Source organism: Ranitomeya imitator, chromosome 1 (assembly GCF_032444005.1).
Source record: "Ranitomeya imitator isolate aRanImi1 chromosome 1, aRanImi1.pri, whole genome shotgun sequence".
Classification (NCBI taxonomy): domain Eukaryota; kingdom Metazoa; phylum Chordata; class Amphibia; order Anura; family Dendrobatidae; genus Ranitomeya; species Ranitomeya imitator.
In genome coordinates this window covers 1,248,782,812-1,248,807,456 of record NC_091282.1, presented here as the reverse complement: position 1 = coordinate 1,248,807,456, position 24,645 = coordinate 1,248,782,812, and the positions used below count along the sequence as shown (strand labels likewise).

At 45.5% G+C, this 24,645-nt stretch overlaps 1 protein-coding gene across 1 annotated transcript in view; it reads left to right on the top strand.

Annotated features, from left to right (window-relative positions):
• Positions 1 to 24,645, top strand: part of LOC138657443 (vomeronasal type-2 receptor 26-like) — a 157,432-nt gene that overhangs the window by 69,503 nt on the left and 63,284 nt on the right. Inside the window, exon 3 of the mRNA XM_069745239.1 lies at positions 2,560 to 3,366. Within this exon, the coding sequence (XP_069601340.1) occupies positions 2,560 to 3,366 (807 nt within the window). The remainder of the gene's footprint in view (positions 1 to 2,559; positions 3,367 to 24,645) is intronic.

The window sequence follows — 24,645 nt, the reverse complement described above, 5'->3', positions numbered from 1 at the left end:
TAATAAATACCCAGATCTACGTCCTTCTACAGAACCTAATAATTGTATATAGTAACATAGTTAGTAAGGCCGAAAAAAGGTAGGAAAATAGGAGGGGAGTGGTAACATAGCCACAATATACCTAACAGAACCTCATCAATTCCCTTGGGAATGACTAACAGGGAGATAATCTCCTGATGGGAAGGTGACATGGAAAGAGAAAATGGGATGGTTTGGTGGGTAATCTCTGAGGGCACTGTTGACCCATTTATCACTCATATGGTCACTGGTTTGACGAGCATCACCAGGGGTATTGCGTGCCATTGGTTGAAGGCAGAAGACATGAAGTTGCCCTCTGCCCCAGAATCCACGCAAAGCTCAACCGTGTGATTGGATGGGCCTATTGTAATTGTCCACTTGAAGGACAATTTGGAGGAAAATGTCACGATGTCTAGTGTACCTCCTCCAACAACCACTAGACGCTGATGATTTCCCAACTATTGAGAATATCTGCAGACAAAATGTCCTAACTGCGGACAGACATGGTAGACCATGGATGTACAAATGGGCCAAGATTTAGATCACACGCGTGACATCTCCATGGCCTCCTGAGGCTAGGATGCCTGGATCGGAGATTCCAGAGGCTTGGCGAAGTTAGGTGCCAGACAAAACCTCTGCCGACACTGGGCTTGCTCCAACCTTTGCTAATTAAACGAAGGTCGATGCGAGTGGATACTGCTATTAGCTCCTCCAGTGTGGTGGGAATCTCCCTAGTGGCCAAAGCGTCCTTCACATGGTCAGCAAGCCCCCTCCAGAATACAGGGATGAGGACTTTATCCAGCTACTCCAGCTCAGATGCTAATGTCCGGAAGTGGACAGCAAAATGGCTGACCATGGACGAGCTCTGTGTCAGTGCCAGCAGTTGGAGTGCCATATCATGGGTGACACGAGGTCTCAAAAAGACCTGTTTCAGAGTGCTCAGGTACCACAGAGCACTCTGCACCACATGATGGTCACGCTCCCACATCGGCATAGCCCACTCTAACGTCCTGTACAACGGGAGGGATATTATAAATCCCACTTTAGCCCGCTCTGTAGGAAAATGTGCAGCCCGTAGCTCAAGGTGTATTGTACACTGGATCACGAATCCCCTACAGGACTTGATATCGCCAGAGAATTTATCAGGAAGGCGGGATAAGGTCGGAATAGGAGTGGCAGCGGACAGACTGGCTGCCGCCACACTAGCAGCCTGAACAGGTACTGAGGTAACATCCACAGCTGAGGTGGTGTGCTCGAGGGCTGCCAACCTGCCCTCCAGCTGCTGGATGTACCGCTGCAGTAGCTACTCGTCCGCCATTACAAGCCAGACCTTGGCGCTAGTATAATGTTAGGGCTGGCGTAATGCACCAAATATAAAGGAAGTTATAAGGTGCGTTCGCAGCCTGGAGTCAACCGTGAAGAGATATTACTTGCTGCTCGGTAATGGCGGACCGAATATGGCAGTATAAAGTGAACACACACGGGTTAACGTCATCCAGTATGCAAGGAGATGGACTCTGTTGCATCACAGAACTGCAATGCCGCTGAATGAATGCTAGTGTTTGATCACAGAACTCAGCCCCAAGGACATGGGGTTAGGGTCCCTCTAGACCCACTAGCACTCAGCGCCGCATCTGCGGTGCCAGGATAAACTAAACAATAATAGATTTAGTGCACTAAGTACGTGCAGAGTCACACTGGTGGATGCCACTAATCACCCTAACTAAAGACAGGAAAGCGCACTAGATGCGCATGGCAACATACTGGTGACCGCTGGTAAATTGACGCTGTAGGATCGTGCTTCATGCTAGATGGCACTAACTGGTGCTAGTCAGCTTCAAACACCTGACCACACACAACAACGCATGATTTCAGTTTATACTAGTCCATGCCCAAACGGCCATGTAAACCTTTTATAGTTGCAGCCTTCCGGGACCTTGCCAGTGGTCCAATAAGAGCCGTATGAGGACCTGGGCATGTGACCTCCGACGTCCAAGAGGCCGTCCCATGGGCATACTCAGTAGACAAAAAGCAGGACTGCTCGCTTCTGAATAATGCTGGTTACAATAGCTGGACCTGGGATGGCAGCAGTAACCAAGCGCTCAGTATTTGCTTGAGCAAGATGCTGGGATTGACGTCTCTGCTGAGCAGGCTCCTCTGCAGCTGGGGAAGAAGGGGAAACCAAAGAGGAGATGGTTCGAGATTCCCCCTGTGCAGCGGCGGGAAATCGACACCTAACAGCTACATTATATTCTATGAGGGGGCTACATTATATTCTATGAGGGGGGCTACCCCAACCCCTCCTACATAATTAAGACATGTACTACCTTACATTATATCCTGATATTAGCGTGTTTTACCACACAATTGGTGGTCTTGTATTTATTTCTATGTAGCTACATAGTGGGCCCCAAGAATGACTGGTGGGCCCAAGGTGCTCCAGTCCAAGCTGTGTAGAACTGTATTGAATAGGCTATGGAGAAGAATATGTTGTGTGTAGTAATAATAATTATGTTCCTATATTCTTACTCTATTATTCAGATCAGTTATGGTACAATGGATCCTATTCTGAGCAATTCAAACCTCTTTCCATTGTTTTTCCAAGCACTTCCCAATTACTCCACTCACTGTCTGGCCATTATACAATTACTCAGACATTATAACTGGACGTGGATTGGTGTTATTACATCTGATGATGATTTCGGAGAGAAGCAGAGCCAGGAATTAAAGATAAAGGCCGCCAAATATGAAATTTGTGTTGAGTATATTATTAAGATATATGATGACATAGAAGTACTTGTAGATCATTATAAAAAAATAAAGATTATTAACAAATCAACTTCACAAGTCATTGTCATTTGTGGAACATTTTCTGGCTTCATTGTATTCTTTATTGAGGAGGAACTCAAAGCCTGTGAGAAGACCTTCATTATACCAGCAGGTTGGATTGCTCACTTCATACCATCTACAAATGTAAGGTCACCATTTCATGGAAGTCTGGTATTTTCTCCACCTATTAAAAAGATGCCTGGTTTGAAAAAATTCCTACAAGAAATTAGCCCAAGAAATCGTCCAGATGACATTATATTGGAGACTATGATTGCATATGCTTTTCAATGTTTCACCTCTGGTCAAATGAGAAAATATCTTATTAATTTATCTCTACAAGAATGCAACAGAACCATTAAGTTAGGTGAACTTGGGAACAGTATATATGATACTGACAGATTTAGGGTCACTTATCTTGTGTATAAATCTGTCTACACCATGGCACATGCTCTACATGAGATGCAATCACAGATAGCAAAAAATATAAAAAGCAAAGAAAATCAGAGACTGCTGCAAAAGGTAAGATATGACAAGTAAAATGCAAATGATTAAGTATAATATAAGAATGGAGAATGAAATTACAATGGAAGCAATTCTCAACTAAATGCTTTACATTTAAGATACAATAATTAAAATAATTATCACCCCTGTTATATTCAAAAATTATTGACATTCAGAATGATCTTTAATCACTTAACATTACAAGGGTTTTTGACTTGTACTACCAAGTAATTAATTAATTAGTACAGATGATCAGTATTGATAGATACAGCTCACCTCTGCTTTATATGAATGTGTTGATCAATACGTGATACGTGATACGTGGCACGGCATGGACACAGTTGTTGAGGTTCCAGATGTATTTGACAAAGTCCAATGATAATTTAAAGTCTAGAAAACGATGCCTTAAAGGGAACCTGTCACCCCGAAAATCGGGGGTGAGGTAATCCCACCGGCATCAGGGGCTTATCTGCAGCATTCTATAATGCTGTAGATAAGCCCCCGATGTTACCTGAAAAAGGAGAAAAAGACGTTATATTATACTCACCCAGGGGCGGTCCCGCTGCTGGTCTGGTCAGATGGGCGTCTCCGGTCCGCTGCGGCGCCTCCTATCTTCTTTCCATGACGTCCTCTTCTGATCTTCGGCCACGGCTCCGGCGCAGGCGTACTTTGCTCTGCCCTGTTGAGGGCAGAGGATAGTACAGCAGTGCGCAGGCGCCGGAAAGGTCAGAGGCTCGGCGCCTGCGCACTGCAGTACTTTGTCTGCCCTCAACAGGGCAGAGCAAAGTACGCCTGCGCCGGAGCCGTGGCCGAAGATCAGAAGAGGACGTCATGGAAAGAAGATAGGAGGCGCCGCAGCGGACCGGAGACGCCCATCTGACCAGACCAGCAGCGGGACCGCCCCTGGGTGAGTATAATCTAACGTCTTTTTCTCCTTTTTCAGGTAACATCGGGGGCTTATCTACAGCATTATAGAATGCTGCAGATAAGCCCCTGATGCCGGTGGGATTACCTCACCCGCGATTTTCGGGGTGACAGGTTCCCTTTAAAATCAAGTAATATTTAATGTAAACCATTAACATAAAGAAGGTACAAAAGAGTTTTTCTGATACATTTCGAGTCAATCGAATGTTTAAAATGCACAATACAGATGTTCAATATTTGGTCAGTATTTTACATTAGTATTTGTAAGCCAAAATCAGTAGTGGGTGAAAAATTATTTCTATTATACTTTCTTTTGTATTTTCCTCGACTGATTTTGGCTTACAAATACTGAATGTGTTAACCAGGCCTAATAGTAAGAGTTGGATCAATTTGAGATGCATCTGAAAAACTCTTCTGACTTAATTAATTGATTAATCTAATGCATTTAAAGAGCCATAGCTGTTAGGGGTTGAGTTCCCGCCCCGGGGGGAATCTCGACCCATGTCCTCTGCGGTCTCCCATTCTTCTCCTGCCGCAGTGGAGCCTGCTCAGCAGAGACGTCAGTCCCAGCGTCTTGCTTGGTCTCACTCTGTGCAAAGGGTTACTGCTGCTTTTCCAGCTTCTGCCATTGAGGCCAATGCTGGGCAGCGGCAAGCAGACACTTTTGGGACTAAGTCCTGCTTTTCCTCTTCTGAGCATGCCCAGAGTAAGATCTCCCATTTGAGATAGAGGGTCACATGCTCAGATACTGCAGCAGATTCCATTGGTCCTCCCGGAAGGTCCTGAAGGTGCTCAACTTCTGTGGCAGCCTCCCATTGGTCTTTCTGGGAAGGTCCTGTACATGCTGCAGCTATGAAAGGTTTGCATGACCACACGGCCATGCGCTAGTGTACATTTGTAATCGTGTGTGTGTTGATGAGTGCAAGTTGTTCCTTAAAAAACCCATCCCTTGTGTATGACACATTCGTGTAAGGTGTATGCCTGCTATCTAGCATCCAGCTGAACTCACAGCGTTAACACACGAAACAGCATCTACTGATGTGACCGCCAGTGGGGTGCCACACGCCGTTAGAGTGCTTCTTTAGCCCAAGTCTGGGTGGTTAGTGGCGTCCGCCAGTACGGCATAGCTCGCACTCTCATGCTCAAAATTATTATTTCAGTTTACCTCTTACACCCAGTAGCGGTGCCGAGCGCAAGTAATCTAGACGGACTCAAATCCCGAGTCTTGGGACTGAGTTCAGTGACTCCTTGCTTGCGCTCTTTTGTGCGGTACCGCAGCCCTGTGACTTAACAGGGTTCACTTCTACCGCCATATAGCGCTGCCATTTGCTAGCATCAGATTCTCACCTGCACGGTGGACACCGGACTGCGAACGCACCTAATAACATCTTACTTTTTACTCAGTACATTCTGCCAGTCCTAACAATAACTTTTTTCTAAGTTGTCATAAGAAACTGTATCAGGGCTTGTTTTCTGCATGAAATATATTGTTTCTTTTTAGGCTTAATTCATATTTTTTTATTTCTGATTAAGAAGCATTAAAACAACAATTGTTTCATTCATTTAACCCCTTCACCCCGAAGCCTGTTTTCACCTAAGTGACAGGGCCAATTTTTACAATTCTGACCACTGTCACTTTATAAGGTCATAACTCTGAAATGCTTCAACGGATCCTGGTGATTCTGAGAATGTTTTCTCGTGACAAATTTGTACTTCTTCGACATGATTTGCATTTATTTGTGAAAAAATGGAAATTTGGCGAAAATTGTGAAAATTTAGCAATTTTCAAAATTTTAGTTTTTATGCCCTTAAATTAGAGAGTTAAATTACATAATATATTTAATAAACAACATTTCCCACATTTCTGCTTTACATCAGCACAATTTTGGAAACATAATTTTTCTTTGTTAGGGAGTTATAAGGGTTAAAAGTTGACCAGTGATTTCTCATTTTTACAACAAAATTTGCAAAACCATTTTTTTTAGGGACCACCTCACACTTGAAGTGACTTTGAGGGGTCTATATGACAGAAAATGGCAAAAAGTGACACCATTCTAAAAACTGCACCCCTCACCATACTCAAAACCACATTCAAAAAGCTTATTAACCCTTCAGGTGCTTCACAGGAATTTTTGGAATGTTTTAAAAAAAATTGAACATTTTACTTTTTTTCACAACATTTTTACTTCAGATCCAATTTGTTTTATTTTAACAAGGGAAACAGGAGAAATTGGACCACAAAAGTCATTGTACAATTTGTTCTGAGTACGCCGATACCCCATATGTTGGGGTAAACCACTGTTTGGGCGCATGGCAGAGCTTGGAAGGGAAGGAGCGCCATTTGACTTTTCAATTCAAAATTTGCTGGAATTGAAATCGGAACCCATGTCACGTTTGGAGAGCTCCTGATGTGCCTAAACAGTGGAAACCCCCCACAAGTGACCCCATATTTGAAACTAGCCCCCCCAAGGAACTTATCTAGATGTGTTGTGAGAACTTTGAACCCCCAACTGTTTCACTACAGTTTATAACGCAGAGCCATGAAAATAAAAAATCTTTTTTTCCACAAAAATTATTTTTTAGCCCCCGATTTTGTATTTTCCCAAGTGTAACAGGAGAAATTGGACCCCAAAATTTGTTGACCAATTTGTCCTGAGTACGCTGATACTCCATATGTGGGGGTAAACACCTGTTTGAGCGCATGGTAGAGCTCAGAAGGGAAGGAGCAATGTTTTAGTTTTTCTACGCAGAATTAGCTGGAATTGAGATCGGACGCCATGTCGCGTTTGGAGAGCCCCTGATGTGCCTAAACAGTGGAAACCCCCCAATTCTAACTGAAACCCTAACCCAAACACACCCCTAACCCTAATCTGTTGTGAATTCCGCTCTTGGGCTCCCTCCGGTGGTTGTAAGTGGCACTTTTGTGAGTTCTGCTCTTGGGCTCCCTCTTGTGGTTTCTAGTGGTATGGCTGCTCCTTGGATTTAGCTGTCATCAGCTGCCTCCACTTATCGTCTCTTCTGCTCGGCTATTTAAGTCTGGCTCTATCTTCAGCCAGTGCCACTTGTAAATGGTTCCTGGTTGGATTCACATCTCTTTGGAGTTCCCTGTTATCCTGACCAGTTCAGCTAAGCTAAGTTTTTGCTTGCCCTTTTCTGTCCATAGATTGTAGACTTATCCATTCTGTGCTTTCTATGTTTGTCCAGCTTATCAGTGTGAATTAATTCTGTCTTGCTGGAAGCTCTGGGAGGCAGATTTGCCCTCCACACCTTTAGTCAGGTGTGGAGATTTTTTGTAAACTCTGCGTGGATTCTTGTAGTGTTTTATACTGACCGCACAGTATTCCATCCTGTCCTATCTATTTAGTTAGACTGGCCTCCTGTGCTCATCCTGGTTTCATTCTGTGTATGTCTTTTCCCTCTCCACTCACAGTCATTACTTGTGGGGGGCTATCTATCCTTTAGGGATTTTCTCTGAGGCAAGATAGCTTTCCTGCTTCTATCTTTAGGGGTAGTTAGCTCTTAGGCTGTGACAAGATGCCTAGGGAGAGTTAGGAGCATTCCACGGCTACTTCTAGTGTTGTGTTGAGCTTAGGGACTGCGGTCAGTACAGTTACCACTTCCTTCAGAGCTCGTTCCATGTTATTATTATTATTATTATTATTATACATTTTTATAGCGCCATTTATTCCATGGCGCTTTACATGTGAATACGGGGCAAATATAGACAAATACATTAAACATGAGCAGATAACAAGGCACACGAGTACATAAGGAGGGAGGACCCTGCCCGCGAGGGCTCACAGTCTGCAGGGGGTGGGTGAGGATACACTAGGAGAGGGTAGGGCAGGTTGCGCGGCTGTTCAGTAGGTTGAGGATCACTGCAGGCTGTAGGCTTGTCGGAAGAGGTGGGTCTTCAGGTTCTTTTTGAAGGATTCTATGTTAGGCGAGAGTCTGATGTGTTGGGGTAGAGAGTTCCAGAGTATGGGGGAAGCACGGGAGAAGTCTTGGATGCGGTTATGGGAAGAAGAGATGAGAGGGGAGTAGAGAAGGAGGTCTTGGGAGGATCGGAGGTCGCGTGTAGGTAGGTACCGGGAGACCATGTCACAGATGTATGGAGGAGACAGGTTGTGGATGGCTTTGTATGTCAGTGTGAGGGTTTTGAACTGGAGTCTCTGGGCGATAGGAAGCCAGTGAAGGGCTTGACACAGGGGAGAGGCTGGGGAATAGCGGGGGGACAGGTGGATTAGTCGGGCAGCAGAGTGTAGGATGGATTGGAGTGGTGCCAGAGTGCTAGAGGGGAGTCCAGAGAGTAGGAGGTTGCAGTAGTCGAGGCGGGAGATGATAAGGGCATGCACTAGCGTTTTTGCAGTGTTGCGGTCAAGGAAAGCACGGATCCGGGAAATATTTTTGAGTTTGAGACGACAGGAGGAGGCAAGGGCTTGGATATGTGGCTTGAAAGAGAGGGCAGAGTCGAGGATCACCCCGAGGCACCGGGCGTGTGGGACTGGGGATAGTGAGCAGCCATTGACATTGATGGATAGGTCTGGTGGAGGGGTAGAGTGAGATGGGGGAAAGATGATGAATTCTGTTTTGTCCATGTTCAGTTGTAGAAAGCGAGCAGAAAAGAAGGCTGAAATGGCAGACAGACAGTGCGGGATTTTGGTAAGCAAGGAGGAGAGGTCAGGTCCGGAGAGGTAGATCTGCGTGTCGTCAGCGTAGAGATGGTACTGCATACCGTGGGATTCTATGAGCTGTCCCAGGCCGAAAGTGTAGATGGAGAAGAGTAGGGGTCCTAGAACAGAGCCTTGAGGAACACCGACTGACAAGGGGCGAAGTGAGGAGGTGGTGTGGGGGAGGGAGACACTGAATGTTCGGTCTGTCAGATATGACGAGATCCAGGAAAGGGCCAAGTCTGTGATGCCAAGGGATGAGAGGATTTGTAGCAAAAGGGAGTGGTCTACAGTGTCAAAGGCAGAAGACAAGTCCAGGAGAAGGAGGACAGAGTAGTGTCGCTTGCTCCTGGCAGTTAGTAGGTCATTGGTGACTTTAGTTAGGGCAGTTTCAGTTGAGTGATGGGAACGGAAGCCTGATTGTAACCGATCAAAGAGGGAGCAGGAGGAGAAGTGGGAGGACAGTTCAAGATGGACATGTTGCTCCAGCAATTTGGAGGCATAAGGGAGAAGAGATATTGGGCGATAGCTAGACACAGAGGATGGGTCGAGGGAGGGCTTTTTGAGGATGGGTGTGATCTTGGCATGCTTGAAGGATGAGGGAAAGACACCTGTTGTGAGTGAGAGGTTGAAGAGGTGTGTTAGGGTTGGGATGAAGACCGTGGAAAGGTTAGGGATGAGGTGGGATGGGAGCGGGTCAAGCGTGCAGGTGGTGAGGTGTGATCTTGACAGGAGGGTGGAGAGCTGATCTTCTGTCATGGTGGAGAAGCTGGTTTTGGAGGAGCAGGGTTGAGCAGCTAAGAGGGGCAGTGGGCGCTGTGGGCCAAAGCTTTCTCTGATCGTATCGATCTTCTGTTTAAAGAAAGAGGCGAAGTCATCAGCAGAAATGAGGGGGGAGGGAGGAGGTGCGGGGGGACGGAGTAGAGAATTGAAAGTGTTGAAAAGCTGTTTAGGGTTGTGGGACAGGGAGGATATGAGGGATGAGAAGTAAGTTTGTTTTGCGGCAGTGAGCGCAGACTTGAAGCTGGCGAGGGACTGCTTGTATGCAGTGAAGTGGTCGGCAGAGTGGGATCGCTTCCATCTCCGCTCAGCAATCCTGGAAGCCCGTCTCAATTCTTTGGTCAGGCTGGTCAGCCAGGGCTGCCTGTTAATTGTACGAGTTTTACTATGCATGAGTGGGGTGGCCGAATCGAGTGTTGTTGTTATTGTGGTGTTATAAAAAGTGGCAGCAGCATCTGTGTCATGAAGGGAGGCTATGTCTGTGAGAGGGAGAAGGGACTCAGAGAGTGATTGTAAGTTGAGATGTTTGAGATTTCTGCGAGGGTGAGTGAGTTTGTGGAGTGGGGGTTGCACACTAGGAGAGGAGAGGGACGAGAATGTCAGTAGGTTGTGGTCAGACAGGGGGAGGGGTGTGTTAGTGAGGTTAGTAAGGGAGCAGAGGCGGGTGAAGATGAGGTCCAGCGTGTGGCCATCTTTGTGAGTGGCCTCAGAGGACCATTGAGTGAGGCCAAAGGAGGCAGTCAGTGATAAAAGTTTAGAGGTAGCTGAGGTGAAAGTGTCAATGGGGACATTGAAATCACCCATGATGATAGTGGGGATGTCAACAGAGAGGAAATGAAGTAGCCAGGTGGTGAAGTGGTCGAGAAAGGTGGAGATGGCTAGTTCTGGGGGGCGGTAGATGACAGCCAGCTGGAGGTTGGAGGGGGAATAGATGCGGACAGAGTGCACCTCAAACGAGGGAAGAGTAGCGGAGGGTGGTAGCGGGATTGGAGTAAAGGAGCAGGTGTCGGACAGGAGCAAGCCAACTCCTCCACCGCGTTTGTTGCTGGGGCGAGGGGTGTGAGAGAGGTGGAATCCGCCATAGGAGAGCGCAGCTGGAGAGGCCGAGTCAGAGGGGGTGAGCCAGGTTTCAGTGAGGCCGAGGAAGGAGAGTTTGTTGGTGATGAAGAGGTCATGGATGTTGCTCCTAGACCATCGTATCATAACACTAATCCCAATCATAACCCTAACCAAACCCCTAACCCTAATCCCAACCCTAATCCCAACCGTAAATGTAATCCAAACCCTAATTTTAGCCCCAACCCTAACTTTAGCCCCAACCCTAACTTTAGACAGAATCCTAACCCTAACCATAACTTTAGCCCCAACCCTAACCCCAACCCTAGCCCTAAATCTAGCCCTAACCCCAACCCTAACCCTAGCCCTAACCCTAGCCCTGACCCTAGCCCTAACCCCAACCCTAACCCTAACCCTAGCCCTAACCCTAACCCTAATGGGAAAATGGAAATAAATACATTTTTAAATTTTTTTTTTATTTTTCCCTAACTAAGAGGGTGATGAAGGGGGGTTAGATTTACTTTTATATGATTTTTTGGCGGATTTTTATAATTGGCAGCCGTCACACACTAAAAGACGCTTTTTATTGCAAAAAATAGTTTTTGCAACACCACATTTTGGGAGCTATAATTTATTCATATTTTGGCTCACAGAGTCAAGTGAGGTCTTGTTTTTTGCAGGACAAGTTGTTGTTTTCATTAGTGTTGAGCATTCCGATACCGCAAGTATCGGGTATCGGCCGATACTTGCGGTATCGGAATTCCGATACCGAGTTCCGATACTTTTGTGGTATCGGGAATCGGTATCGGATCCATATTAATGTGTAAAATAAAGAATTAAAATAAAAAATATTGATATACTCACCTCTCCGGAGGCCCCTGGACATCACCGCTGGTAACCGGCAGCCTTCTTTGTTTAAAATGAGCGCGTTTAGGGACTTCCATGACGTCACGTCATTCTCAGGTCCTAAACTCCTCATTCTAGGAATTTAGGACCTGAGAATGACGTCGCGGCTTCTGATTGGTCGCGTGGCGGTCACATGAGCGGCACGCGACCAATCAGAAGCCGTGACGTCATTCTCAGGTCCTAAACACGCTCATTTTAAGCAAAGAAGGCTGCCGGTTACCAGCGTTGATGTCCAGGGGCCTCCGGAGAGGTAATTATATCAATATTTTTTATTTTAATTCTTTATTTTACACATTAATATGGATCCCAGGGCCTGAAGGAGAGTTTCCTCTCCTTCAGACCCTGGGAACCATCAGGATACCTTCCGATACTTGGTGTTCCATTGACTTGTATTGGTATCGGGTATCATTATCGGCGATAACCGATACTTTTCGGGTATCGGCCGATACTATCCGATACCAATACTTTCAAGTATCGGACGGTATCGCTCAACACTAGTTTTCATTGATACCATTTTCGGGCACATGACATTTTTTGATTGCTTTTTATTCCGATTTTTGGGAGGCAGAATGAACAAAAACCAGCAATTCCTGAATTTCTTTTAGGGGGGGGCGTTTATACCGCTACACGTGTGCTAAAATTGATAAAACAGCTTTATTCTGCAGGTCAGTACAATTACAGTGATACCTCATTTATATCTTTTTTTTATGTTTTGGCGCTTTTACACAATAAAAACTATTTTGCATAAAAAATAATTGTTTTTGCATCGCTTTATTCTGAGAGCTATAACTTTTTTATTTTTCTGCTGATGATGCTGTATGGTAGCCTTTTTTTTGGCGGGACAAGATGACATTCATTTATATCTGTTTTTTATCGCGTGTTATTCCACTTTTTGTTCGCCGGTATGATAATAAAGCGTTGTTTTTTGCCTCGTTTTTTTTTTATTTTTTTGCGGTGTTCACTGAAGGGGTTAACTAGTGGGAAAGTTTTATAGAGCGGGTCGTTAGTGATGCGGCGATACCAAATATGTGTACTTTTATTGTTTTTTTATTTACATAAATAAATGGATTTATTTGGAATTTTTTTTTTTTATCTTTATTTGGGGATATTTTTTTTTATACATTCTATTTTTTTTTACTTTTCTAGCATTGTCCCAGGGTGGGACATCAATATATTTCATCAGATCGCTGATCTGACACTTTGCATAGCACTGTGTCAGATCAGCGATCTGACAGGCAGTACAGGAGGTTTTCTGGCGCCTGCTCTGAGCATGCGCCGGCTAGCCACCTCACTTCGTGACCCGGAAGGAGTCCCGCGGCCATCTTGGATTCGGGGACTCCTTCCGGATCACTGGAACAACTCGATCGCTTCGCCTTGCTCTCGTGGGAGAGCGCAGGGAGCCCCCGTCTGTTATGATCCGGTGACCTTGGAGCCGCATGAAACTTTTCTGGAGTAGGTGGTAACTGTACTGACTGCAAATCCTGAACTAACACCGCAACTAGAAGTAGCCGTGGGGTGTGCCTAACAAACCCTAGACAGCTCGACACAGCCGGAGGACTAAATACCCCTATAGATGGAAATAGGAATTCTACCTTGCCTCAGAGCAGAACCTCAAAGGATAGGCAGCCCCCCACGAATATTGATTGTGAGTAGGAGAGGAAAGACACACGCAGGCAGAAAACAGGATTTAGCAAAAGACGCCACTATAGCTAAATAGGAAAGGATAGGACAGAATACTAAGCAGTCAGTATTAAAACCCTTCCAAAAATATCCACAGCAGATAATACAAAAAAATCCACCATCTAACTAAAGACGTGGAACGTATATCTGCAACTCCTGAGAATCCAACTAGACTGAGTAAATACTGACGCAATCTAAGCTGGACAAGAAAAAACAAATGAATAGCACTGAATTATCAAGCACACAGCATGTGTGCCACAGAAGCAAAACCAGACACTTATCTTTGCTGATTTGGCAGCAAGGCAGAAGGAACCAGACAGAGATCCAACACCTCCCAACAACCATGGACAACTGGCAAGGACTAATGAATCCTGCACACCTTAATACCCCAGTCAGAACTGCAATCAGCAGATACACCTGACCAGGACTGCAACCCAGGGACAACTGCATTACCACCTACAACCACCGGAGGGAGCCCAAAAGCAGAATTCACAAAATACCCCCCCTTGAGGAGGGGTCACCGAACCCTCACCAGAGCCCCCAGGCCGATCAGGACGAGCTAGATGAAAGGCACAAACCAAATCAGCAGCATAGACATCAGAGTCAAAAACCCAAGAATTATCCTCCTGGCCATAACCCTTCCATTTGACAAGATACTGGAGCCTCCGCCTCGAAAAACGAGAATCCAAAATATTCTCAACCACATAATCCAACTTCCCGTCAACCAACACAGGGGCCGGAGGATCAACAGCGGGAACAACGGGCACCACATATTTCCGCAATAAAGATCTATGGAAGACATTATGGATAGCAAAGGAGGCCGGAAGCGCCAATCGAAAAGACACCGGATTAATAATCCCAGAAATCCTATAAGGACCAATAAACCGAGGCTTAAATTTAGGAGAAGAAACCTTCATAGGAACAAGACGGGAAGACAACCACACCAGATCCCCAACCCGAACCCGGGAACCAACACACCGACGGCGGTTAGCAAAACGTTGAGCCTCCTCCTGAGACAACACCAAATTGTCCACCACATGAGCCCAAATCTGCTGCAACCTGTCAACCACAGAATCCACACCAGGACAGTCAGAAGGCTCAACCTGCCCAGAAGAAAAACGAGGAAGAAAACCAAAATTACAAAAGAAAGGCGAAACCAAAGTAGCCGAACTAGCGCGGTTATTAAGGGCAAACTCGGCCAATGGCAAGAAGGCCACCCAATCATCCTGATCAGCAGACACAAAGCATCTCAAATAAGTCTCCAAAGTCTGATTAGTTCGCTCGGTCTGACCATTTGTCTGAGGATGAAATGCAGAAGAAAAAGACAAATCAATGCCCAGCCTAACACAAGAGGCCCGCCAAAACCTAGAAACAAACTGGGAACCTCTGTCGGACACAATATTCTCCGGAATACCATGCAAACAAACCACATGCTGAAAAAACAACGGAACCAAATCTGAAGAGGAAGGCAATTTAGGCAAAGGCACCAAATGAACCATCTTAGAGAACCGGTCACAAACAACCCAGATAACCGACATCCTCTGGGAAACCGGAAGATCAGAAATAAAATCCATAGAAATATGCGTCCAGGGCCTCTAAGGGACGGGCAATGGCAAAAGCAACCCACTAGCACGGGAACAACAAGGCTTGGCCAGCGCACAAGTCCCACAGGACTGCACAAAAGAACGCACATCACGTGACAAAGAAGGCCACCAAAAGGACCTACCAACCAAGTCTCTAGTACCAAAAATACCAGGATGACCAGCCAACACAGAACAGTGAACCTCAGAAATCACTCTACTAGTCCATCTGTCAGGAACAAACAGTTTCCCCACTGGACAGCGGTCAGGTCTGTCAGCCTGAAATTCCTGAAGAACCCATCGTAAATCAGGGAAAATGGCAGAAAGGACCACCCCTTCTTTCAGAATGCCGACTGGTTCAAAGACCTCAGGAGAATCAGGCAAAAAACTCCTAGAGAGGGCATCAGCCTTAATATTCTTAGAACCCGGAAGATACGAGACCACGAAATCACAACGGGAAAAAAACAAGGACCATCGAGCCTGTCTAGGATTCAGCCGTTTGGCAGACTCGAGGTACATCAGTGTTGTGAATTCTGTGGCAGAGCTCCCTCCTGTGGTCACAAGTGGTACTTCGGCTGGTTCTCTCTGTGAGCTTCCGTTGGTGGAGGAAAGTGGTACTGCGGCTTCTGAGTTTCCTTCCTCAGGTGATGTGGTGAAGTCGTTAGGTGCTGCTCTATTTAACTCCACCTAGTGCTTTGATCCTGGCCTCCAGTCAATGTTCTAGTATTGGACCTGTTTCCTCCTGGATCGTTCCTGTGGCCTGCTGCTCTGCATAGCTAAGTTCTGCTTTGCTATTTTGTTTGCTGTTTTTTCTGTCCAGCTTGTCTATTTGTTTTTTATTGCTTGCTGGAAGCTCTGGGACGCAGAGGGTGTACCTCCGTGCCGTTAGTTCGTTACGGAGGGTCTTTTTGCCCCCTTTGCGTGGTTTTTGTAGGGTTTTGTGCTGACCGCAAAGTTACCTTTCCTATCCTCGCTCTGTTCAGAAAGTCGGGCCTCACTTTGCTAAATCTATTTCATCTCTACGTTTGTCTTTTCATCTTACTCACAGTCATTATATGTGGGGGCTGCCATTTCCTTTGGGGTATTTCTCTGAGGCAAGGAAGGCTTATTTTCTATCTTCAGGCTAGCTAGTTTCTCAGGCTGTGCCGAGTTGCATAGGGAGCGTTAGGCGCAATCCACGGCTGCCTCTAGTGTGGTTGGAGAGGATTAGGGATTGCGGTCAGCAGAGTTCCCACGTCTCAGAGCTCGTTCTATGTTTTTGGGTTATTGTCAGGTCACTGTATGCGCTCTGACCTCTATGTCCATTGTGGTACTGAATTACCTTATCATAACACATCAGATTCTTATGATCGGTCAATACCACAATACGGTGCTTAGCTCCTTCATGCCAATGTCGCCACTCCTCAAACGCCCACTTCATAGCCAACAACTCCCAATTGCCGACATCATAATTGCGTTCAGCAGGCGAAAACTTAGGGGAAAAGAAGGCACACGGTTTCATCAAGGAACCAACAGGATCCCTCTGAGACAAAACGGCCCCTGCCACAATCTCAGAAGCGTCAATCTCAACCTGAAACGGAAGAGAAACATCCGGTTGGGGCAACACCGGAGCAGAAGTAAATCGGCGTTTAAGCTCTTGAAAGGCAGAGACAGCCGCAGAGGACCAATTCGCCACATCAGCACCTTTCTTCGTCAAATCGGTCAAGGGTTTAACCACGCTGGAAAAGTTAGCAATGAAACGGCGATAAAAATTTGCAAAACCCCAAAATTTCTGAAGGCTCTTCACGGATGTGGGCTGAATCCAATCATGAATGGCCTGAACCTTAACCGGATCCATCTCTCTAGATGAGGGAGAAAAAATGAAGCCCAAAAAAGAAACCTTCTGCACCCAAAGAGACAATTAGACCCCTTCACAAACAAAGCATTGTCACGAAGGATCTGAAATACCATCCTGACCTGTTCCACATGAGACTCCCAATCATCGGAAAAAATCAAAATATCATCCAAATATACAATCAAGAATTTATCAATATAAGTCCGGAAGATATCATGCATGAAGGACTGAAAAACAGATGGAGCATTAGTGAGCCCGAATGGCATCACAAGGTATTTAAAATGGCCTTCGGGCGTATTAAACACAGTTTTTCATTCATCACTCTGCTTAATACGAACAAGATTATATGCCCCCTGTACGGAGTCGAGTTTCCTCTGCTGCACAGGGGGAATCTCGATCCGTCTCCGCTGCGGTCTCCCATTCTCCTCCAGCCGCAGTGGAGTCTGCTCAGCAGGGACGTCGATCCCAGCGTCTCGCTCAGTCTGACTCTGTACGAAGAGTTGCTGCTGCTTTTCCTGCTTCTGCCATTAAGGCCAGTGCTGGGCAGCGGCGAGTGGACGTTTCTGGATCTAAGTCCTTGTTTGCACGCACTGAGCATGCCCAGGGCAAGTTCTCCTGTTGGAGATCGAGGGTCACATGCTCAGGTGCTGCAGCACATCCCATTGGTCCTTTTGGCAGGTCTTGGAAGGGCAAAAGTTCTGTAGCCACTTCCTGTGCTGCAACTATATAAACTGCGCATGACCGCACGGCCATGCGCTAGTATTGTCTTGTAAATATGTGTGTGTGTTGTGAGTGAAAGTCGCTCTTTAAATAACCCTCCCTATTGAATGTCTGTTCGCGGAAGGTGTATGTTTGCTAATCTAGCGCCCGACTTATCCAACAGCACGAAACACACATTGCAGCGTCCTCTTGCTGTGTCCGCCTGTACGGCGCCGTGCGCTTGCCTTGCGCTTTCCATACCCAAGCCAGTGTGGTTGGTGGCGTCCGTCAGTGCGGCATTGCTCGTACTCCTGTGCATTCATATATTTATATTTAGTTACCATACACACCCAGTTGCGGTGTAGTGCCAGCGAGGGTCTAATCGGACTTCAATCCCAGTTGGGGTTAAGTACGCTGACTACTCGCTCGCGCTTTAGGTGCGGTACCGCGATCCTGTGACGCAACAGGATTGCTCCCTTCACGCTGGGTGAGGTTGAACCCACGTGTATATACTTTAGTGTACCGCCATATAGCCTGTATTTACTAGCAGCAGGTTTTCACCTGCACGGTGGACCCCGGACTGCGAACGCATCTATATCACCTTTCTTGGTGCGTTCTGCCAGTCCTAACACCCCCCTAAGGTCAATCTTCGTAAACCAACTAGCCCCCTTAATCCTAGCAAACAAATCGGAAAGCAAAGGTAAAGGGTATTGAAACTTGACCGTGATCTTATTCAAGAGGCGATAATCAATACAGGGTCTCAAGGAGCCATCCTTCTTAGCAACAAAAAAAATCCCGCTCCCAACGGTGAAAAAGATGGCCGAATATGCCCTTTCTCCAAAGACTCCTTAACATAACTCCATATGGCGGTATGTTCCGGCACATACAGGTTGAAAAGTCGACCCTTAGGAAACTTACAGCCTGGAATCAAGTCAATCGCACAATCACAGTCCCTGTGCGGTGGAAGGGAACTGGACTTGGGCTCATCGAATACATACTGAAAATCAGAAAAATACTCTGGAATTTCAGAAGAGGAAGAAGAGGAGATTGACATCAAAGGAACATCATTATGAACCCGCTGACAACCCCAACTAGTCACAGATATAGACTTCCAATCCAACACAGGATTATGTACCTGCAACCACGGAAAACCCAGCACGATAGCATCATGCAAATTATGCAACACCAGAAATCGACAATCTTCCTTATGGGCTGGCACCATGCGCATGGTCACCTGTGTCCAACACTCGGCTTATTTTTAGCCAAGTGTGTAGCATCAATGCCCCTTAAAGGAATAGGGTTCTGTAAAGGCTGCAAGGGAAAACCACAACGCCTAGCAAACTCAAAGTCCATTAAGTTCAATGCGGCGCCTGAGTTCACAAACACCATGACAGAAAATGATGACAATGAGCAGATCAAGGACACAGATAACAGAAAGTTAGGTTGTACAGTACTGATGGTAATTGAACTGGCGATCCTCTTTGTCCACTTAGGGCAGACTGAAATGACATGAGAAGCGTCGCCACAATAATAACACAACCTATTCTGACGTCTGAATCCTTGTCATTCCGTTCTAGACAGAATCCTATCACACTGCATTGGCTCAGGAATCTGCTCTGAGGACAACGCCACAGCACGCACAGTTCTGTGCTCCCACAAGCGCCGGTCAATCTGAATGGCCAGAGACATAGAATCACTTAAACCGAAAGGCGTGGGAAACCCCACCATAACATCTTTAACGGATTCAGAAAGACCCTTTCTGAAAATTGCCGCCAAAGCATCATCATTCCATTTAGTCAACACAGACCATTTTCTAAATTTCTGACAATACAATTCTGCCGCCTCTGGACCCTGAGACAGGGCCAACAAGGTCTTCTCCGCTTGATCCACATAATTCGGTTCATCATATAATAATCCTAAAGCCTGAAAAAAGGAGTCTACATTAAGCAAAGCCGGATTCCCAGGTTCCATGGAAAATGCCCAATCCTGTGGATCGCCACGCAGCAGGGAGATGACGATTTTAACCTGCTGAATGGAATCAAAGCAAAAAACAGTTTACAGTTGTTTTTAAAACTCAAAAATTTGGACCTGTCACCAAAAAACAAATCAGGAGTAGGAATCTTCGGCTATAAAACAGGAGTCTGAACAATATAATCAGAAATACCCTGTACCCTAGCAGCAAGCTGGTCTACACGAGAAGTTAATTCTTGAACATCCATGCTAGCACAAGACTCCTCAGCCACCCAGAGAAAAAGAGGGAAGAGAAGACAAAGCAGACTGCAGAAAAAAAAATGGCTCAACACCTTTCTTCCCTTCTTCTGAGATGCATTTAACTCATTATTGGCCAGTTGTACTGTTATGATCCGGTGACCTTGGAGCCGCATGAAACTTTCTCTGGAGTAGGTGGTAACTGTACTGACCGCAAATCCTGAACTAACACCGCTACTAGAAGTAGCCGTGGGGTGTGCCTAACAAACCCTAGACACCTCGACACAGCCGGAGGACAAAATACCCCTATAGATGGAAATAGGAATTCTACCTTGCCTCAGAGCAGAACCCCAAAGGATAGGCAGCCCCCCATGAATATTGACTGTGAGTAGGAGAGGAAAGACACACGCAGGCAGAAAACAGGATTTAGCAAAAGAGGCCACTCTAGATAAATAGGAAAGGATAGGACAGAATACTAAGCGGTCAGTATTAAAACCCTTCCAAAAATATCCACAGCAGATAATACAAAAAATTCCACCATCTAACTAAAGACGTGGAACGTATATCTGCAACTCCTGAGAATCCAACAAGACTGAGAAAATACTGACACAATCTAAGCTGGACAAGAAAAAACAAATCAATAGCACTGAATTATCAAGCACACAGCATGTGTGCCACAGAAACAAAACCAGACACTTATCTTTGCTGATTTGGCAGCAAGGCAGGAAGAACCAGACAGACGTCCAACACCTTCCAACAACCATGGACAACTGGCAAGGACTAATGAATCCTGCACACCTAAATACCCCAGTCAGAACTGCAATCAGCAGATACACCTGACCAGGACTGCAACCCCAGGGACAACTGCATTACCACCTACAACCACCGGAGGGAGCCCAAAAGCAGAATTCACAACACCCGTCCCTGCGCAATCCCCCTTTATGCCGCTGTCACTACTGAGGGGTTAATTGCCCACGATCGGCGCTAACGCCGATCGTGGGCATTGCTGCGGGGTGTCAGTTGCACCCGACCACCGCGGCGCTCAGCGCAAGACCATTGTGATCGGTGCGCAATACTAGTACTGCGGCTGGCACAATTGCAGTTGTCGCAGCGCCGTACTAGTACGGCGCATGGCACGAAAGGGTTAATTCTGTTCAGTTGTGGTAAATTATATATATACACTGTATATATATATATATATATATATGTATATATATATATAAATATTTATATAAATGTATTGTGCAGCTGACATGTGCGCGCAATAGCAACGGGTGAAATCGCGATTCATCTTCTGCTATTAACCTGTTAAATGCTGTGCGGCCGGAAATGAGTGCATCGCCGACCCCGTCACATGAACGGGGGTTGGCGATGCATTAGGATGATCCTTGAGACCTCTATGGTTACTGATGCCGGCCTGCTGTGGGCGCCCCCTGTGGTCGGCTCTCATAGCAAGCCTGCATTTCAGCTACATAGCAGCGATCTGATGATCAATACACACAAAAAGCTTAAAAAATGGTACAGGAAGGTTTCCAAAACCATTGCAGAGGCTTTTAGCACAATTCTAGAGATGGGTGAACCCGAACGGTAAAGTTCAAAGTCTGTACCGAACTCCTACTCTTCAGGAACAGACACGAACATGGACTTCACCAGGAAGTCGTGTTACTGTTTGGATTCAGCTGCCTGAACACCAAATGTTTGTCACTCTGTCATGTGCATGACAGGGCGGCAATCACGGCTTCTGATCGGCGGTAAAATCATCCCCACCTGTCAGAGAGCTGAAATTCCCACACGAGAGTGCTGAGCTATGATCGGAGGTGTAAACTTTACCTCGGGTCACTGGTGTCAGCTGAAGGGACAACTGCTTCCATCATCCGACACCTGCTGCCACTAATAAAAGCGAGAGCAGGAGCGGTGGATGGGAGTATTCATCAGTCACTCCTGTACTCTAAATAAAGAACTAATAATTAAACATTCATATTGTCTGGTGACATCAATCCCATGGCTTAGTAATGGAGAGGTGTCAGTAAGACTCCTATCCATTACTAATCCTACAGTTGTATCGTAAATAAAGGCACAGCCAGAATAAAGTCCTTTATTAGAAATAAAACAATACACAGATTTCCTTTTTTCATTTAAAAATAACAATCACGGTTATATCCACCAAAGCCCTCGTTCTCTTGTAATAAAATTAAATAAAAAAACAACAATATCCCTCCCCTCTCCGTCATTCTGCCTGACGTCATAATCCATGTCTGGGGGTATAACAGTTTTCAACCTGGACAGTGCCAACACGATAGATAGCCCTGGGGATGTCACTGAGGTCACAGTAGTTCAGCGCTACTTGGAACGGAGCCTCAGTGACCGTAGGTAACCTTGATGACGTCAAAGCCAGTCACTGAGGCTGCGCTCGCAGCAGTTCAGTCCCCAGTGGTTCTCTGAAATGCAATGCCAATAAACTAGAATTTCTTGATCTCATTGTGACTTGTCAATCAATCAGCAGCACAGGATACGTCGATCGCCCTTGGTACAATCTAATATATAATTGCCTAGAATACTACTTCCTGCAATTTGTGCCAACTTCCGTGGCTTTGTCCGGAGCTAATGTCCGGAGCTAATGTCCGGAGCTAATGTCCGGAGCTAATGTCCGGAGATAAGTGACGTCAACACTGTCCAGTGTCTGATTGGTTGCCGCCTGCTGCGAGCGACCAATCAGAAACGTGCCATACTGTGACACACTCCACCCGCCATTTTGGTGTGAGTTTTGAATTTTTACCTCGCAGCAAGTTTCTACTGCGTGGAGGCGGGCCCAGTGACGTTGCTCTTCAAGCTCCTGCCGAATTTCGTCAAAAAAATGATAATACCATTTACCAAAACTATATATATTTAGTTGTGAAGTGGTTCAGTGACATTTTCACACCAATTTTGAACTTTTGTTTGGTGTTTTCTCCATATACTGCCTATTATTTTTGTTCTTTCTTACTATTATTTATTAATTGTATTATTCTTACATTTGAATAAATAAAGTATATATGGATTCTAGACTCCCGATTCTTTAAAATCGGGCTGCCATCTAGTTTTATATATTTCCTTTAAAATCTGCAGCAGACTTACAGTCATGGCCAAAAGTATTGACACCCCTGCAATTCTGTCAGATAATACTCAGTTTCTTCCTGAAAATGATTGCAAAAACAAATTATTTGGTATTATTATCTTCATTTAATTTGTCTTAAATTAAAAAACACAAAAGAGAATGAAGCAAAAAGCAAAACATTGATCATTTCACACAAAACTCCAAAAATGGGCCAGACAAAAGTATTGGCACCCTCAGCCTAATACTTGGTTGCACAAGCTTTAGCCAAAATAACTGCGACCAACCGCTTCTGGTAACCATCAATGAGTTTCTTCCAATGCTCTGCTGGAATTTTAGACCATTCTTCTTTGGCAAACTGCTCCAGATCCCTGATATTTGAAGGGTGCCTTCTCCAAACTGCCATTTCTGGATCTCTCCACAGGTGTTCTATGGCATTCAGGTCTGGACTCATTGCTAGCCACCTTAGAAGTCTACAGTGCTTTCTCTGAAACCATTTTCTAGTGCTTTTTGAAGTGTGTTTTGGGTCATTGTCCTGCTGGAAGACCCATGACCTCTGAGGGAGACCCAGCTTTTTCACACTGGGCCCTACATTATGCTGCAAAATTTGTTGGTAGTCTTCAGACTTCATAATGCCATGCACATGGTCAAGCAGTCCAGTGCCAGAGGCAGCAAAGCAACCTCAAAACATCAGGGAACCGCCGCCATGTTTGGCTGTAGGGACCGTGTTCTTTTCTTTGAATGCCTCTTTTCTTCTCCTGTAAACTCTATGTTGATGTATTTGCCCAAAAAGCTCTACTTTTGTCTCATGTGAGACTTTTTCAGGTAAGTTTTGGTAAACTCCAGCCTGGCTTTTTTATGTAAGAAGTGGGGTCTTCCTGGGTCTCCTACCATACAGTCTCTTTTCATTCAGACGCTGACGGATAGTACGGGTTGACACTGTTGTACCCTCGGACTGCAGGGCAGCTTGAACTTGTTTGGATGTTAGTCGAGGTTCTTTATCCAACATCCGCACAATCTTGCGTTGAAATCTCTTGTCAATTTTTCTTTTCCATCCACATCTAGGGAGGTTAGCCACAGTGCCATGGGCTTTACACTTCTTGATGACACTGCGCACGTTAGACACAGGAACATTCAGGTCTTTGGAGATGGACTTGTAGCCTTGAGACTGCTCATGCTTCCTCACAATTTGGTTTCTCAAGTCCTCAAACAGTTCTTTGGTCTTCTTTCTTTTCTCCATGCTCAATGTGGTGCACACAAGGACACAGGACAAAGGTAGAGTCAACTTTAATCCATGTCAACTGGCTGCAAGTGTGATTTAGTTATTGCCAACACCTGTTAGGGGCCACAGGTAAGTTACAGGTGCTGTTCATTACACAAATTAGAGAAGCATCACATGATTTTTCGAACAGTGCCAATACTTTTGTCCACCCCCTTTTTTATGTTTGTTGTGGAATTATACCTAATTTGGCTTTAGGACAATTCTTTTTGTGTTTTTTTCATTTAAGACAAATTAAATGAACATAATAATACCAAATAATGTATGTTTGCAATCATTTTCAGGAAGAAAATGAGTATTATCTGACAGAATTGCAGGGGTGTCAATACTTTTGGCCATGACTGTAATTAAAGCAATTCTAGGGCTTGTTTATCACAAACCTATCGGGGGAGCACACCTACCCTTTTGTTTTCTCTTTACCACCTTGATAAGACACTATTGCGCTTTAACCTTTTCTTATCTAACGTTAGTAAATTACCATGTTGTTCATTCTCCTAGTATCTTAGAAGACTACAATTTACCGATCCGTTTGGAGAAGATGTTCATTTCAATGAGAAAGGAGAAATGAGTTCAATCTATCACATCTTTAA